General features: G+C 36.5%; 1 protein-coding gene across 7 annotated transcripts in view; it reads right to left on the reverse strand.

Moving 5' to 3' along the window:
- The window catches only part of SCAI (suppressor of cancer cell invasion), a 164,629-nt gene that overhangs the window by 44,997 nt on the left and 103,733 nt on the right, over nt 1-15,899 (reverse strand). For 6 of the 7 annotated variants that reach the window (XR_013353767.1, XR_013353766.1, XR_013353765.1 and 3 more), the window contains 6 exons: nt 11,231-11,326; nt 10,576-10,662; nt 9,406-9,504; nt 2,414-2,510; nt 1,345-1,443; nt 1,039-1,191 (listed from right to left, as the gene is read on the reverse strand). Coding sequence is in view for 4 of the 7 variants with exons in the window: in XM_077850647.1 (XP_077706773.1) it covers nt 1,039-1,191; nt 1,345-1,443; nt 2,414-2,510; nt 9,406-9,504; nt 10,576-10,662; nt 11,231-11,326 (631 nt within the window). In the remaining 3 variants the exon portion in view is untranslated. The remainder of the gene's footprint in view (nt 1-1,038; nt 1,192-1,344; nt 1,444-2,413; nt 2,511-9,405; nt 9,505-10,575; nt 10,663-11,230; nt 11,327-15,899) is intronic. The other variant, XM_077850650.1, reaches the window with a different exon arrangement.

Raw genomic sequence — 15,899 nt, forward strand, 5'->3', positions numbered from 1 at the left:
GTGAGGGAAGGATCTAAAATTAAAACTTGTGTAAATAATGCATATAGAAAAATGTATTCACTGGACACTTTAAATCCTTATCAACATTCTGTCATGAAAAAAATTTGATATTTGCTGTGACAATATACTTAAAAATAATTCTTCCTCCCTTTTACTTCACTGTAAAATATACAGATTTTTTAAATTATAAAGAAGAAAACAAGGGCCCCTGGGTGGCTGTCAGTTAAGCCTTCAACTCTTGATTTCAGCTCAGATTTGATTATGGGGTTGTGGGACTGTGCCATGTGTGGGGATCTGCACTCAGTAGGGAGTCTGCTGGAGATTCTCTCCTGTCTCTCTGCCCCTTCCCTGCTCACATACATGCACTCTCTCTCCCCCAAAATAAATAAATAAATCTTAAAAAAATTTTAAATAAAGCAAAGCTTGGGGCACCTGGGTGGCTCAGTCAGTCAAGCATCTGCCTTCAGCTCAAGTCACAATCCCATAGTCCTGGAATCAAACCCAACACTGGGCTCCCTGCTCTGCAGAGAGCCTGCTTCTCCCCCACCCTCTGCCACTCTTATGCTCTCTCTCCTTCATAAATAAATAAATAAATAAATAAATTAATTAATTAATTAAATCTTTTTTTTTTAAAGCAAAGCTTTAAAAAAAGAAATCACCTATAACTCTGTTATTCAGAGATAAACCTTTTATGATATTGGTAAATTTCTTCCTAGTCTTTTTGCCTATACATATATGTATATAGCGATTTTAACATATATGAAATAATTTGGTTTATATAGCTCAATAACAAGTTTATTTTCACTTCCCATATCACGAATATATCTTCCTCTGCAATTAAAAATTCTTTCTAAACTTGTAAATGTCTGTAATATAATTCATATGGACATGGCATAATTGAATTAACCATTTCCTCACAAATGGATTTAGGATATTTATAAGGAAATAATCATTCTCTAATAATAATCTGTAATTCTGCAATAAAAACCATTATTTTTCAAAGTGAATTTTAAGTATAATTCCTTCACAATTCTTTACCTGGTTATTACAATTACCAATAATGAGTGCATCAGCCAGAGACAATTGTCCCACAATCATGCCCTGTTCCAGCAATGGGGCTCCTGTTTCAGCAAGACGATTAGATGTGATCACAATGGTATTATCATCATTTAATACCATCACGGGGTCCGCCTGGAGAAAAAAGCAGTAAGTAGTTGATGGCTACAACAAAAGTTAATATAATAAATTATTCCTTCTTCTTGACTTATACACACAATAAAAATGTATATCACATATGCATTTACTGATCCATAATTATGACAATCTATCTTGTCAAAAGCTGACCTCAATGAAAGCTGCTACTTCTTGAAGCACCAGGTTCCATTCCACTTGATCTTCTGTATTAAAGCGGTGAGTATAATCTTCAATTTCATCTGACAATTCCTGATTTTAAAATATCACAAGGAAAATGATTACAGGAAAAAAAAAACATAAAAATAGATTGCTATGTTGCACCATATTCTTGACAGAAATTGATATAGTTAAGAAGCTTGATTATTATCAACATATAGCCTCACTTATAGCCAAAAACAAAGAAGAAAACTTTTATTTTGCTTTAAAATAAAAGACTCCAGAATAATACACATCAATAAGATCTTCATAGAGAAACAGAGTGACTCATACTTACTCAATGCTACACCAGCACTAAATTTAATAGAAGATTTCTAAAGGTAAAGCCCCAAATTTTTAACACCTAAAAAAAATGAAGACTATCTACATGATTTTCTTTGGATTTATATCATACTGTGTTTTGGGAACAGCCATAGTAACTAGAGGTGGAGGAAGACAGAAGAGGACTTGTCAAAACTAGCATGTTCTACCTGAGTACCAAAAATTAGGAAGCACGCCACTGGAATGACCGATTACAGAGTGCAACCAGAATGGGGTGTGCAATATTGAGTGATTCCCAAGTGTGGTTAACTCCTGATTACCTGAGTTAATGGAGGACAGTGACGTAGACATAGTAAAAGGATGGAAAAATCAAAATTCATTCACAATACCTTTGTAAAACATTGTATGCTTATTCTTGACTTAACCTTTCAATAATTTTCTCTTAAACTAAATATTTTAACTTTTGTTTTCATTTCCCAACAATCTATTGATGGGTGGTGAAAGTAAAACATACTTAAGGGACAAAAGCAAGGAATTAGGAGAACTGTCTCTGGCTAGTGTGTATCTAAAATATGAAGACTGCAGGAAAATCCTTTTAGCATTACGCTTGTCCAAAGTTACTGTACTTTGAATGTTGTAATGATTTACATATATGAAAATTATTCCCTGAATATTTTTAAAAAACAAAATTATCCATATACAACTACAAATTAGAATTTTAGTAATTTTAAAGCACACTTACTTTCACCAAATCCTTCACAACATCCATTTTGTTGAGCAGAAGACAAACTACAATAAATCTTGCATAGTATCGTAGCTTCTTAACAACCAGCTCAGGTCTACAGCAGATAAATGGGAAGTTACTCATTAGACTAAAAAAGAAAACATGTTCTTTGATTTTTCTATCTTTCTGGAAGCTTTTAAACTCTTTAGATCCTATTTTGCACAGTTACAACTATTTCTGCATATAACCTGTAGTAGCATTTAAACACATTTCTTAAAGATTCCTTGTGGTCATTCATATATTCATTCATTGAACAAGTACCCATTGAGAACTTACATGCAACAGGCACCCTGCTGAGTGCTAGAAAAATGATTAAAACAATTACAGACATGGCCCCTTCTTCACGGATCTCAGAGACAGGACGCTAGCTAAAATTCAGTAGAGACAGATAAACACTTAAAACACAGCGGAATAAATACAACAGGAGAAATAAAGGATGCTATTTGAGCCCACAGAGAAGGCTTCCTAGAGAGAATGATATTCAAGGTAAGATGATAAAGAGTAAAAGACAACAGGCAGGAAAATACGAGGTGAAAAAAGTTCTGGGAAGAACGTTCTCTGTTTCGAAATCTTATTTTCTGATATTAATATAATCAAACCAGTCTTCTTATGCTTACTTTGTAAGCCGTATCTTTTTCTATCCCTCTATTTCCAGTACATGTGTCTTTTCATATTAACTAATGTTGTTAGGTAATATATAGTTAGCTTTTTTTTTTTTTTAATTTTTATTTATTTGTGATAGTCACACAGAGAGAGAGAGAGAGAGAGAGAGAGAGGCAGAGACACAGGCAGAGGGAGAAGCAGGCTCCATGCACCGGGAGCCAGACGTGGGATTCGATCCTGGGTCTCCAGGAAAGGCAGGCGCCAAACCGCTGCGCCACCCAGGGATCCCTATAGTTAGCTTTTTTATCCACATTGACAATCTCTGCCTCACAGACTCAGGAACTTGGACCATTTACATTTTATCTGATTGCTGCTTTGGCTGAGTTTGTATCTCCCACTGTGCTGGTTGTTTTCTACTTCCCCTTTCTGTGTTTGTGTTTTCTAGGACTCCTTTCTTGTTTTCTTTTCAGTTAATCAACTATGTTTTAGCTTTCTCTTTTTTTTATCCTCTGTCAGTTTCTTACTTGTAACTCTTCCTTACTATTCTTTTAGTGGTTGCTATGAGTAACTTATCACAGGATATTTACAATCAATATTGCACCTCTCTCTTCACACCTGACCATCTATACTCATTCCTTATCAATCCAAACCCAATATTTCCAACTTCCACAGCCTTCATTACAATTGTAATAATCTTATGATGATACATTCTGTATATGTTTGATAATAAAATTTTTTTAAATCCCTCTTTGGCCCATGAGTTATTGAGAAATGTGTCTACTAATTGATAAATTTATTGATTTTTTTTAAAACTATGTTGTCGTTCTTAATTTTTAATGGCATTGCACCACAGTTAGACATCATACACTTAAAAATAATCGAAACCTGTTTTTTTTTATCTTTTTTTTTTGTAGATTTATTTATTTATTCATGATAGACATAGAGAGAGAGAGAGAGAGAGAGAGAGAGAGAGAGGGGGGCAGAGACACAGGAGGAGGGAGAAGCAGGCTCTATGGCGGGAGCCCGACATGGGACTCGATCCCGGGACTCCAGGATCGCGCCCTGGGCCAAAGGCAGGCACTAAACCGCTGAGCCACCCAGGGATCCCCCTTGAAACCTGTTTTGCATCAGGTGTAAATCAATTTCACAAAATTTTCATATAAGCTTGAAAATTATGTGTATTTGCTTAATGTTGTAGGCAGTTTTAAGCATATTAGAACAATTTTTTTTTTAAAGATTTTATTTATTTATTCATGAAAGACACAGAGAGTGAGAGAGAGGCACAGACACAGGCAGAGGGAGAAGCAGGCTCCACGCAGGGAGCCCGACGTGGGACTCAATCCCGGGACCCCAGGATCACACCCCTGGGCCGAAGGCGGCGCTAAACTGCTGAGCCACCCGGGCTGCCCTAGAATAAGTTTTTAATTGTTACTCAAATCTCATTTTTTCCCCTCTTTGATATGTAAATGACTAAATACGGTATATTAAAAATCTTCTTGTATAATGGATCATTTTCTATCAATTCCTCTCAGAAAATATGCCACTTTTTTCTTTATTATAATGTATAAGCAAGTGTATATACAACAAGTTTAGAATTTTTTATTTTGAGTTGTTCCTTTTACTATTAAGAAGTAAACCTCTAACCTTAATAATACCCTCTGCTGAGGCACCTGGGTGGCTCAGTCAGTTAGGAATTTGCCTTTGGCTTGGGTCATGATCTCAGGGTCCTAGGATAGAACCTGAGTTGGGCTCCTTGCTCAGCGGGGAGTCTGCTTCTCTCTTTCCCTCTGCCCCTCCCCCTGCTCATGTGCAAGCACTCTCTCTGAAATAAACAAATAAATACGCCTTTTAAAAAAATAACAATACTCTCTGCCTTAAATATAGTGGCTTTTCTTCACCTTGGTATCTATTTTTTCTCTGTGTCTCTTGTATCTTTGGAGGATCTCTTATAAACACTGTATTTCTGGATTTTCCTTTTTTAAAGGCATACTGATTGGGGCACCTGGGTGGCTCAAGTCACGATCCTTAGGTCCTAGGACTGAGCTCCGAGTCAGGCTCCCTGATCAGCAGTCTCCCTCTCTATGTGCCTCTCCTCTCACTCATGCTCTGTCTCTCTCTCAAATAAATAAAATCTTAAAAAAAAAGAGAAGAAGACATATTGACAATCTCTGACTTTTATTAGGAAGTTTAGATCACTTTCACTTACTATGGTTACCAATATGCTTGGACTTATTTCTACTTTAGTTTTTTGTGCTAATTACTAATTATATTTTACTTTAGTATACATTCCTTTCCTACCTTTTATTGTAATGATCATACATCATAATTTTATTATTCACTTTCCTCTTTTACCTGTTTTGAAGTTATACATTTTCTTTAGGTTCTTTAAAAATATTTTTCTTAATATTTTAATAAACAAAAATATTTTATTTAAGTTTCTTCTGAACAATAAATGGATCTTATTGGTATGGCTTAATTCTTTACTGTCTCCTTTCATGTTCTTTTGTCCAGAATTTGGCCCCATTTTATCTGGATAACCTCAATTAGCCATTATTACAATGATTATTGTCTTATGAAGTCTGTGATTCTTTCAGAAACAGAGGGATAACTTTTTTCCCTTGTATATCACCCCTTACTTTCAGTTTTAATTTTCCTTTTTCTGAAGAAATCCATAGTAGTTCTTTTATATCACCAAAACTGACCACTCTCTTACAAGGTTGTCACAGCACTGGTCACAGGGTTAATGACCCAAGGATTTCCCTTACTTTGTTAACAGCTAAGCTGTCCATTTAAAAGGATGGTTGATTTTTTTTATCCAGCATCTCTAGGTAGTTTGGAGACTATTTCTGAGTATCTAGCCTGCCACATTGTCAGAATTGGAATTCAAAATAGGAGGAAATTTTTTTTTTTTTTTTTTTGTAGAAGGATGATGTCAATTCATAGTTGAAACAGTAATAAGACAATTCTTCGAATTTTTTGAATAAAAATAAAATAGATTCTGTGAATCTATATCATAGATTATACAACTATGTAACACAGATCACAAGAACACATATTGAACCAGGGATTGACCAATTTTTGCAAATGGCCAGTAAGTAAATGTTTTAGATTTTGTAGGCACATATGGTGTTTGCAGTGTATCTATCTTTTCTTTTTTCATAGCACTTTAAAAGTATAAAAAGGATTCTAAGCTACCAGACAGTTCAAAAACAGGCATGCCAATCCCTTTATTAAATATACAGAAGTAGGTGGATGTATTCCATTGCAGAAACCACTTGTGTCGAACTGCAGCAAAGTACAGATAAATAAGTCAGTGCTATCCACTCATACACACAAGAGGCTATCCCAGCCAGGCCTGAAAACCTGAACAGCCCATAGCCCACTGTCTGAAAACATATCAAACTACAGAAAAAAAAAAAAAAAAATGATCCCATGAACCACACTAGAAAGGTCCACAACAAGTCCTCCCTATAAACAGTACTACTAGGAAGTGCCAAGGTCCACAAGTTTAGATTCATGTTTCCCAAGATAAAAAACTTCCATACTGTCAACACTACAACTGACATCATGATTCCCCTGACAAAGTTCTTCTGGCACTCTGAACTGTAGCTTTGTCTACTAGGCCCCCTACTTCTAAGACACCAACTCTGCACATTTGCCTGAGAAACTGTTTTCCCAGGTGGCTGACTGTAACTTGGCCCCAAACTCTGAGTACTCAGAAACTTCATCTTCTCTACATCTAACTCTGACCAGGTTCAGCCTCAGCCACTGGCAACAGTCAGGGTTTGTGGCTCCCAGGACAAATAATGATGTGGCAACGTCTCCTCTACGAAACAGGATGGGCCCATGGAATGAGACATTTTGAGAGTTGTATATGCTTAGTGACAGGCAGTCACTTTTGGTGATGGCTGGAATATACCATTCTTTTTGGCTTTAATACAGTCCTTAGGTACTGGGACACTGCAAAGAGAACTTGCCCCTTTGAGATTTTTGCAACTGTGAAATTGCACAAAACTCTCTTACTTAATCAACCAGCTGTTCATTTTATTTCATTTCTTATTTAAATTCAATTTAGTTAAGATATAGTGTATTATTAATTTCAGGGGTAGAATTTAGTGATTTATTAGTTGCATGTAACACCCAGTGCTCCTTACATCACGTGTCCTCCTTTTTTTTTTTTTTTAAAAATTTTATTTATTTATGACAGTCAAAGAGAGAGAGAGAGAGAGAGGCAGAGACACAGGCAGAGAGAGAAGCAGGCTCCATGCACCAGGAGCCCGACATGGGATTCAATCCCGGGTCTCCAGGATTGCGCCCTGGGCCAAAGGCAGGCGCCAAACCGCTGCGCCACCCAGGGATCCCCACGTGCCCTCCCTAATGCTCATCAGTTACCGATATCCCCTCCCGCAACCCTCAATTTGTTTCCTATCATTAAGAGTCTCTATGGTTTGTCTCCCTCTCTGTTTACATTTTATTTTATTAATACAATAGAATATTCCTCAGCCATCAAAAAGAATGAAATCTTGCCATTTCCAATGAGATGACTGAAACTAGAGAGTATTAGGCTAAACCAGCTGTTCATTTTAGCAGCTGTCACCATTTGCTACCTTGACTGTCTCCCTGCCCTGAGCAAACTAAGAAACAACCTACCAACCTACCAACCGAACAGAAGTCCTTCCTAAAGTAAAGGGAAGGAGGTCAAGGTTTCACACGTGGGATTGTCCTTTCATTCTAATCTAGTAGCCTAAGGCAAGAGACTCGGTCATCCTGGTTTCAAATAATCCTACTTCTGTTCATCTGCCCTGCTCTAGGAGGCAGCACAGGAAAACCATTCATATGTGGTATTTGCTATTAGGACAGAAAAGGTTTTTAATAAATGAAATTGTTGGGTTTTAAGCTAAGGGGCCCTAGGCCAATTTCTCTTTAAGTGAATTAGAAAACGCAGAAGAGTGAATTAGACAAGGTATTTCATTATTGCTTTAAAAAGTTCTTTCCTTAGAGGGTGGGGCGGAGGGGGAAAAAAAGAAAAAATAAATAAAAAATAAAAAGTTCTTTCCTTCTATGTATTTTCATACTGAAAAGATATTATTACATAGACCTTTTGCCTATTTTTAGAAATAAAATTTATCTTACCAAGAATTCAAATTGTACAATACGAATGCAAAAAAAAGTGTGGAGGGGTATTCCTGAGGAAATATATCTGTAGTGGAAATATGTGAAGCAAACCGTGAGAAAATCTGAAGGAGAGGTAAGTGGTGGAACTTCTGATGGAAGAATGAAGCATGGTGATGACTTTGGGGGAAAATGGAGAATGCAGTATCTGCATGCCCTGCTTGTACCAACCCAACTCCTCTGGACAAGCCTGATTAAGATCTGCTAGGGAATGAAGGGGATTTACAAGAGTGGGGCTTTCCCAAAAATATCACTGTTTAGCCGGAAAGCTTATGATAGCCAACCACAAAGTGTTCTCTAGAAAAATATGTCAAAATTATGTTCTTGTCTACTGCTAAAAGAATATAATCTTTTCACTATACAACAACTGTGAGTTTTGCTTCCAGCAGTAGAGAGAACATTCAGATCTTCTATGCCTGAGCTTTCTCTTCTAATGATTCCTGGAATATTAGTAACAAAGATTCTCCAGCAGAACCCTGATTTCTTTAGCAATTCCATTTTTACCTGGAATTAATGACATCACAGTTTAATTGTGCCCCAAATATGTCTGTAACTCCCATGAGAAGATAATCCTCTAAAAGGAAAAGACACCACCCGCACACCTTTTTCTTTTCATTTTCTTCGCCCACCCAAGTATCTACACCACACTGCCAGATATATTAGTAAATACTCAACAGATTACCACTGGGAATGAATGAACTCTATGTAATTTTTTTTTTTTTGTTTTTACAGTGGAGCTACACAATTGTAACATATCTGGTTTATAGAAGACAATGTAAACAGCATTAGCAGGCTTTTCTTCAGTCCCATCAACAGGTTTTGAATGTATATGAATTCAAATTACACAGGCTAAAACAAATCTAGAATAAAGACTATCAGCTAAGCCTCACTTTGGAGCTCTTTTCTATTAAATTTTGTGGGACCCCATATAAGAAATAATCAACCCCTTCTTTGTGTTCTGACTCCACCAGGTATTGTGACATCTGTTATAATATCTATAACATTTATTGCTTTTTAGGTAACAATACATCTTTATGCTTAAGAAGGACTAGTACACTGTAAGGCACTCAATAAAGCCCATTTAAATAAATGTGCGCTTCTCTGCATAACTTCCACACAGACTAAAAATTCTTAAGTGTTTTACCTCCTTTCTAAAAACAACAGTAGGTGCATACCTGTCCTCTTTATTGACTTGAGAATAATATGATCTCTGTCTGATTGCAGAATAGAAGGAGAAAGCCTCATTCAGATAGCTGGTCTCAGATGTGCGTAGGCTATGAGAAAAAAAATTTTTTTTCAATTTAAATTTGATAGCATCTCAAAATCTTCATGATGAATACCTGTTTCCTGTTTCATTCTTTCTCTATTCCTCTACACAAGGGGATAAGAACGACTATCCTAAATTTGAATCAGCAAAGCAATAATCCTAATACCCTTACAATGTGTAAAAATAATGGCAATGTAAAAAAACAAAAAAAGCTCACCACTGCTCCCAAGCCTTTTTTGATGACAATCCAAAGTCTACGTTGTTTTCATTCTTTGAAGGGATTCTCCAAACAGCATTCCACCCAGTTACATCTTTCTACCAGACCTTTCATGACCTTCCCCAAATCCATATAGTCACTTGTCCTTAGGCTCATTTCTTCAGTTTTTTTCTCATAGGACTCAGAAATGGACTAATCCACAGTAATCTTCAGAGGATGCTGATGAATCTGGTTCTCTGCTTAACATTTCTAGTTTTACAAGGAACTTAAGAAAATATTCTACCTTTCAGAGTGACTTTAATGGGGGAATGTTGGACTGTGAGCCAAAAGACAGGAAGAGGAAGAAATTCTGTATGGTCCAAGCTTTTTATGGTATACCTGATATTACTCTATGAGATTTAGATTCCTAAAGGGAGTTCTCTTCTTTCCTTGACTCACTAAAGATCTTATCAAAATTATCTTTATCCAATTCATGAAACCGTTTAGATATATCCTACAAATAGAAGTATTCCCCCCAAAAACACTCATTCAAACATATAAGTTATGATATACGAAGATTTAAGTGAAATCGTTAATAACTATAAATTCATTTAGTATTTATGATTTATCTAAAACCAAGATCATAATCATTTCAGTTATAAATAAGCCTGCCCAAATGAACTGTTTGAAAGGTAAACCATTGAAGCAAATAATGTTACTTGGATTACGGAAGATCATTTCATAATACTGTTTTGATCACTATAATCTGGGGTCATTTATACCTCTTTAGTTTTCCCTCCTACCAAGTAGAGTATGCACACTTCTGCATGCTGTGTTTAAATCAAGACAACGCTTTATTTTTTCCATATGTATTACACTTACTAATAATGGTAGTATAGCTGCCCAATCTTAGAAGCAATTTCCCCTATTTGCCACCGCTTCAAGCCATACCGATTATCCAAGACTTGTCTGTTTTACATAGGAGATAAAAAAATAGAAATAAGAGACTATAAATTCCAAAAATAATCAAATCTGTATATTTAATAGGATAAAATACCACCCAATGTACCATGAAATTCTGAATTCATGAATTCAAATTCATGAATTTTTCATGAGATTTCAACATCATTCAATTAAATTAAAAAAACATGTATTAAATGTTTATTTAAAGTAAGCTGATATATGGAAAGAAACTTCTTGAGCTATGCTCCTGAAAATTAACAGCAACACCCCCCAACAGCTTTGACCAAAACATAACACCTATTTTAGAATGAAACCCCGAAGCAGCCTACCTATGTTAGAGGTAATCTGAACCATTTCAGATTTACTATAATACTATCTTTAAAGATCAGATGACAACATAACATTTTAAAAACTTAAGTAGGTAAGAAAAAAAGCAATGTATTTTCCTTTGTGTCATGAAGATGAAATATATTAAAGTGCATCAAGAGATAAAAAGCACTGAGGTAAAAAAGGTGAAAACATGGACTAATATAGACTGGATCTTCATTCTCCTGTAACTATTAAATTCCTTTACCGATGCTGCTGCTGGAACTTCCAGAGTTTGGTGTAAACATCGAAAGTTCTTCCAAAATAGGACTGCCACTGCTTCTGCCCATATTGTGGCAAATCTCTGAAATAACAAACAAACAAGTATCATTTTTAAATCTCTTCTGCTATTTAGTATTTAAGTCTTGTGATGGTATAAACTGAACAGATTTAGGGGATCCCTGGGTGGCGCAGCGGTTTAGCGCCTGCCTTTGGCCCAGGACGCGATCCTGGAGACCAGAGATCAAATCCCACGTCGGGCTCCCGGTGCATGGAGCCTGCTTCTCCCTCTGCCTGTGTCTCTGCCTCTCTCTCTCTCTCTGTGTGTGTGACTATCATAAATAAATAAAAATTAAAAAAAAAAAGAAAGCAAAAGATGTGGAATAATCCATTAAAAAAAAACTGAACAGATTTAAAGCATTTGCATTCAGGCTTTCTTTTTTAAAAAGTTGTGGCTTGGGGGACAGAAATGGTTCCATAAGAGTCCAAGACATGTTCTTTCCTATTCTTTCCCCCACCTCTGTTTATTCTTAGTCTCCTTTGTAGATACCTGTCCCATGAGGTTTCTAACACTCTCTTTCCTCTCCCTGGGCTATCTTATCCATGGTCACTTATACCCTGATAACTTCCAAATGTTTATTATTTTCATATAAGAACTCAGCACTGTGAAAAACACTGCTGCTTTAGAGAATATATCTAGAAGTGGATATGCAGGTGGTATTACTGTTCTCAATTATTCTATCTTCTCCCTTTAGGTGAAATTATACATCCCTGTCCTTGGGTCTGGTGACTCATAGTACACCCCTCAGAGACAAATTCTTTCCTGCCATATAAACACTGGGCCTGGCCATAAGACTTGCCTTGGCCAATGAAATAGAATTGTAAGCTTCCCATGCCACGTCTAAGAAGATGAAATAAGAGATGCTACATAGTTCAGTGTTTTCACTTCCCTCCAATCTAAGACCAAGACAGGGCTGCTCTTCAACCTGGAACACAGAGTAAGACACCTTTAATGGAATCTCAGAACTGCAGACAACTTATAGCTAACATGGGAGCTAGAAAGAAACTTTTATTGTAGCAAGGCACTAAAATGTTGGAGCTGTTACAGCAGCCTTATTGACGAAAAGCCAGTACAGAAATGGATACCAGGAAGAGGCTATTGCCATAACAAATACAAAACATATGTCACACTGGCACTGGAATTGAGCAGCATGAAACTGTTATAGAAGGCTGGAAAAATGATGGATGGCATGTACAATACAGAAGAAACAGCAGCTGCCTACCTGGGAAGCAGTTAAGGTGACTAATGAACGTATGGATTTATACAAAGAAGCCAGGAAAAGTATGCTACTAGCCCTGGATGCTGTGAGGTTCACTTGACAAAAAAGGAGAAAGAGATGAACTCAGAAAAGAACTAGCTGCAGGGGGATCCCTGGGTGGTGCAGCGGTTTGGCGCCTGCCTTTGGCCCAGGGCGCGATCCTGGAGACCCAGGATCGAATCCCACGTCGGGCTCCCTGCATGGAGCCTGCTTCTCCCTCTGCCTATGTCTCTGCCTCTCTCTCTTTCTATGTGTGACTATCATAAATAAATAAAAATTAAAAAAAAAAAAAGCTTTAAAAAAAAAAAAACAAAGAACTAGCTGCAGGAAGGGCTGAAAGGAAAAGAGATAACCCACAAGTTCCAGAACCTTCAGGATTAAAAGACAGACACTTTCTAATGCATATGTGTGAAAGATACAACAGAGAAACGCTGGCTGTAAATGCTACTTACAGCTGAGTCTCATCGTCACGGCAAAAATCTCTTTCTCAGAGTCTGTGAATAAATACACAAGAGTGGCCCCAAGTATATTTTTTTCAGTGGAACAAGAGGGATCAGAAGAAAGAATCTAAGGATCTAGCTGTCTTGTAAAAGCCTGATAAGCTCAAGGTATCTGTTAATTACGTCTAGGAGAGAAAGAGAGGCAAGTTTCAAAAGACTATGGCTATTGGTTTGTAGAAACTAACTTTTTAAATTTAATTTTATTTATTTATTAATGAGAGACACAGAGAGAGCGAGGCAGAGGCACAGGCAGAGGGAGAAGTAGGCTCCATGCAGGGAGCCTGATGTGGGACTTGATCACAGGACTCCAGGATCACGCCCTGGGCCGAAGGCAGGTACTAAAGCACTGAGCCACCCAGGTGTCTTTTTTTTTTTTTTCTTTTTAATTTTATTATGTGGAAACTAACTTGAATCAAATAATCAACCAAATATTGTGAGAGCCTTACTGCCAAATGTCATTTGTTTTATAAAGGAACAATAATAAAAAAAAAAAAAAAAAAAAAAAGGAACAATAATCACCCACTGATTACAGTGAGGTATACTTCTTGCCCTGACTATGACTTGTCTTTTCGTGTTTATTGACTGGGTTTTGGGTTTTTTTTTTTTTTTTTATGAATAATTACCAAAATGTATCAGCTTAATCTTTATGCAAAATGCTTTTTCTTTCTTTTTAAAGAAATTCATCCATATATAATATAGTCTTTTAAAAGATTTAAAGTTTCAGGGATCCCTGGGTGGCGCAGCGGTTTGGCGCCTGCCTTTGGCCCAGGGCGCGATCCTGGAGACCTGGGATCGAATCCCACTCAGGCTCCCGGTGCATGGAGCCTGCTTCTCCCTCTGCCTGTGTCTCTGCCTCTCTCTCTCTCTCTGTGTGACTATCATAAATAATAAAATAAAAATAAAAAAATAAAGTTTCACATTTCAAATTTAACTAATATAACCAAAGTTGAGTTTCAGATATGTGTTAACAAACTATCAGAATAATTTTTTAAGAAAAATTTGACTTTTGAATAATATTACAGAACGAGAGTTGCAGTCATCAATTTTCCCTCACGTTTGGGTCTCAGCTCTTTGTTCTATTCTACAGGTTTTTCTGTTCCTCATTAACATTCTCTTAATTCTATAACTTTATAAAAAGTGTGGCATGTTTCTTCTTTTGAAGGAACACCTTGGCTATTCTTGGTTCTTTATACTTGCATATGAGCACTGAAATAAGCTTATCAAAATTCTACCAAAAAAAAAAAAAAATCCTAATGGGCTTTAAAGAGACCTGAATGAATCTAGACATCCATTTGGAGAATTGACATTTTAAAAATAATTTTTAGTGTCAATAGTATCTCTTTCCATTCATGTTGAAAATAGTTACTAAATAAATTCTACAAGGCTTTGTATAAAGGTCTAATATTGCTTGGTTCACATTACTACAATGTCTCATATTTTTATTGCTTTTGTCAAAAGTATCTCTATTTTTTACATTATGTCTTAAAACTTTTTTTAATGCTGGAAAGTTTCAAACATATACAAAGCAAAAAACAGTACAATGAATCCCAATGGGATTGGCTCAGGACAATCCCTTCTCCCTGTGGTTGCCAGATAAAGTAGTTTTGTTTGCAGGCTCTCTACTCATTTTCATTAATCTATCTGTCTATGCTTATATGACTTCATCTAAATCATACCCCTCTGATCACCACAGCACTATTTTCAATTAAGAAGTGCAGGCTGTATTTCAGAATGACCCCCTATAACCCAAATATCTACTAAAATACTTAAAATAGAGAAAACACTTAAATGTTTCATGGTAAAAGGAGACACCTTTTTTTTTTCTTTTTTCTTTTTTCTTTTTTTTTTTTTTTTAAGAGGGAGAGAGAGTATGTGCACACTTGCTAGCAGAGCAGGGGTAGGAGGTTGGGGTTGTGGGGAGTAGAGAGGCAGAGGGACAGGGAGAGAGAGAAAATCTTTAGCGGGCTTTACACTCAGCATAGAACACAGTGAAGGGCTGATCTCACAACCTGAGATCATGACCTGAGCCAAAATTAAGAGCTTAACCACTCAGGTTAAGAACTTAACCCCAAAAAGAGAGACTTTTAAATATAAATTCTCTCATTTAACCCAAGTTTAACTTCCAAATATAAAATAATTCCTTTATCTCACATAACTAAGTAAGTTGAATGTTCTTGGTAAACTATATAAATGAAATGAAATTTGAAGCAGTATTTTGTTTAGTTGTTTGAGGTTGGTGGGGAGAGATGTATATCCTTCAAGATTTTACACATACATAGTATTCGTGTATACCGGCACAGTATTTGTCTTATTTTTTGTAAAGTAAACTTTTTTCACTTACTATATGGTTAACATTTTTTTCATGTTTAATATAAACATAGATAGCACAATGTATAATATACATACATATTTGAGATTAGCAGAAAGAGACTCCCTACATCCCCTCACACTCACACACAAACCTGCTATATATTTTTTAATTCACTTAACAGAGGATACATAAATTCAAATAAGACAGCTACAGAGCAGAAAAATATAGCTTACATTTGTATAGCATTTTTCTTGCTCCAGTGGGGTGTCCTACAGTTAGGCAAGGTGTATTTTTTTTAAAGATTTTATTTATTTATTCATGAGAGACACAGAAAGAAAGAGAGAGGCAGAGACACAGGCAGAGGGAGAAGCAGGCGCCATGCAAGGAGCCCGATGTAGGACTTGATCCCAGGACTCCAGCATCACACCCTGGACCGAAGGCAGGCACTAAACCGCTGAGCCACCCAGGGATCCCCAGGCAAGGTGTATTTTGAAGACATTGGGATAGAAGGAGAAAATCTGGTTACTA

This window comes from Canis aureus, chromosome 16 (assembly GCF_053574225.1).
Source record: "Canis aureus isolate CA01 chromosome 16, VMU_Caureus_v.1.0, whole genome shotgun sequence".
In the NCBI taxonomy this organism is placed as follows: Eukaryota; Metazoa; Chordata; class Mammalia; order Carnivora; family Canidae; genus Canis; species Canis aureus.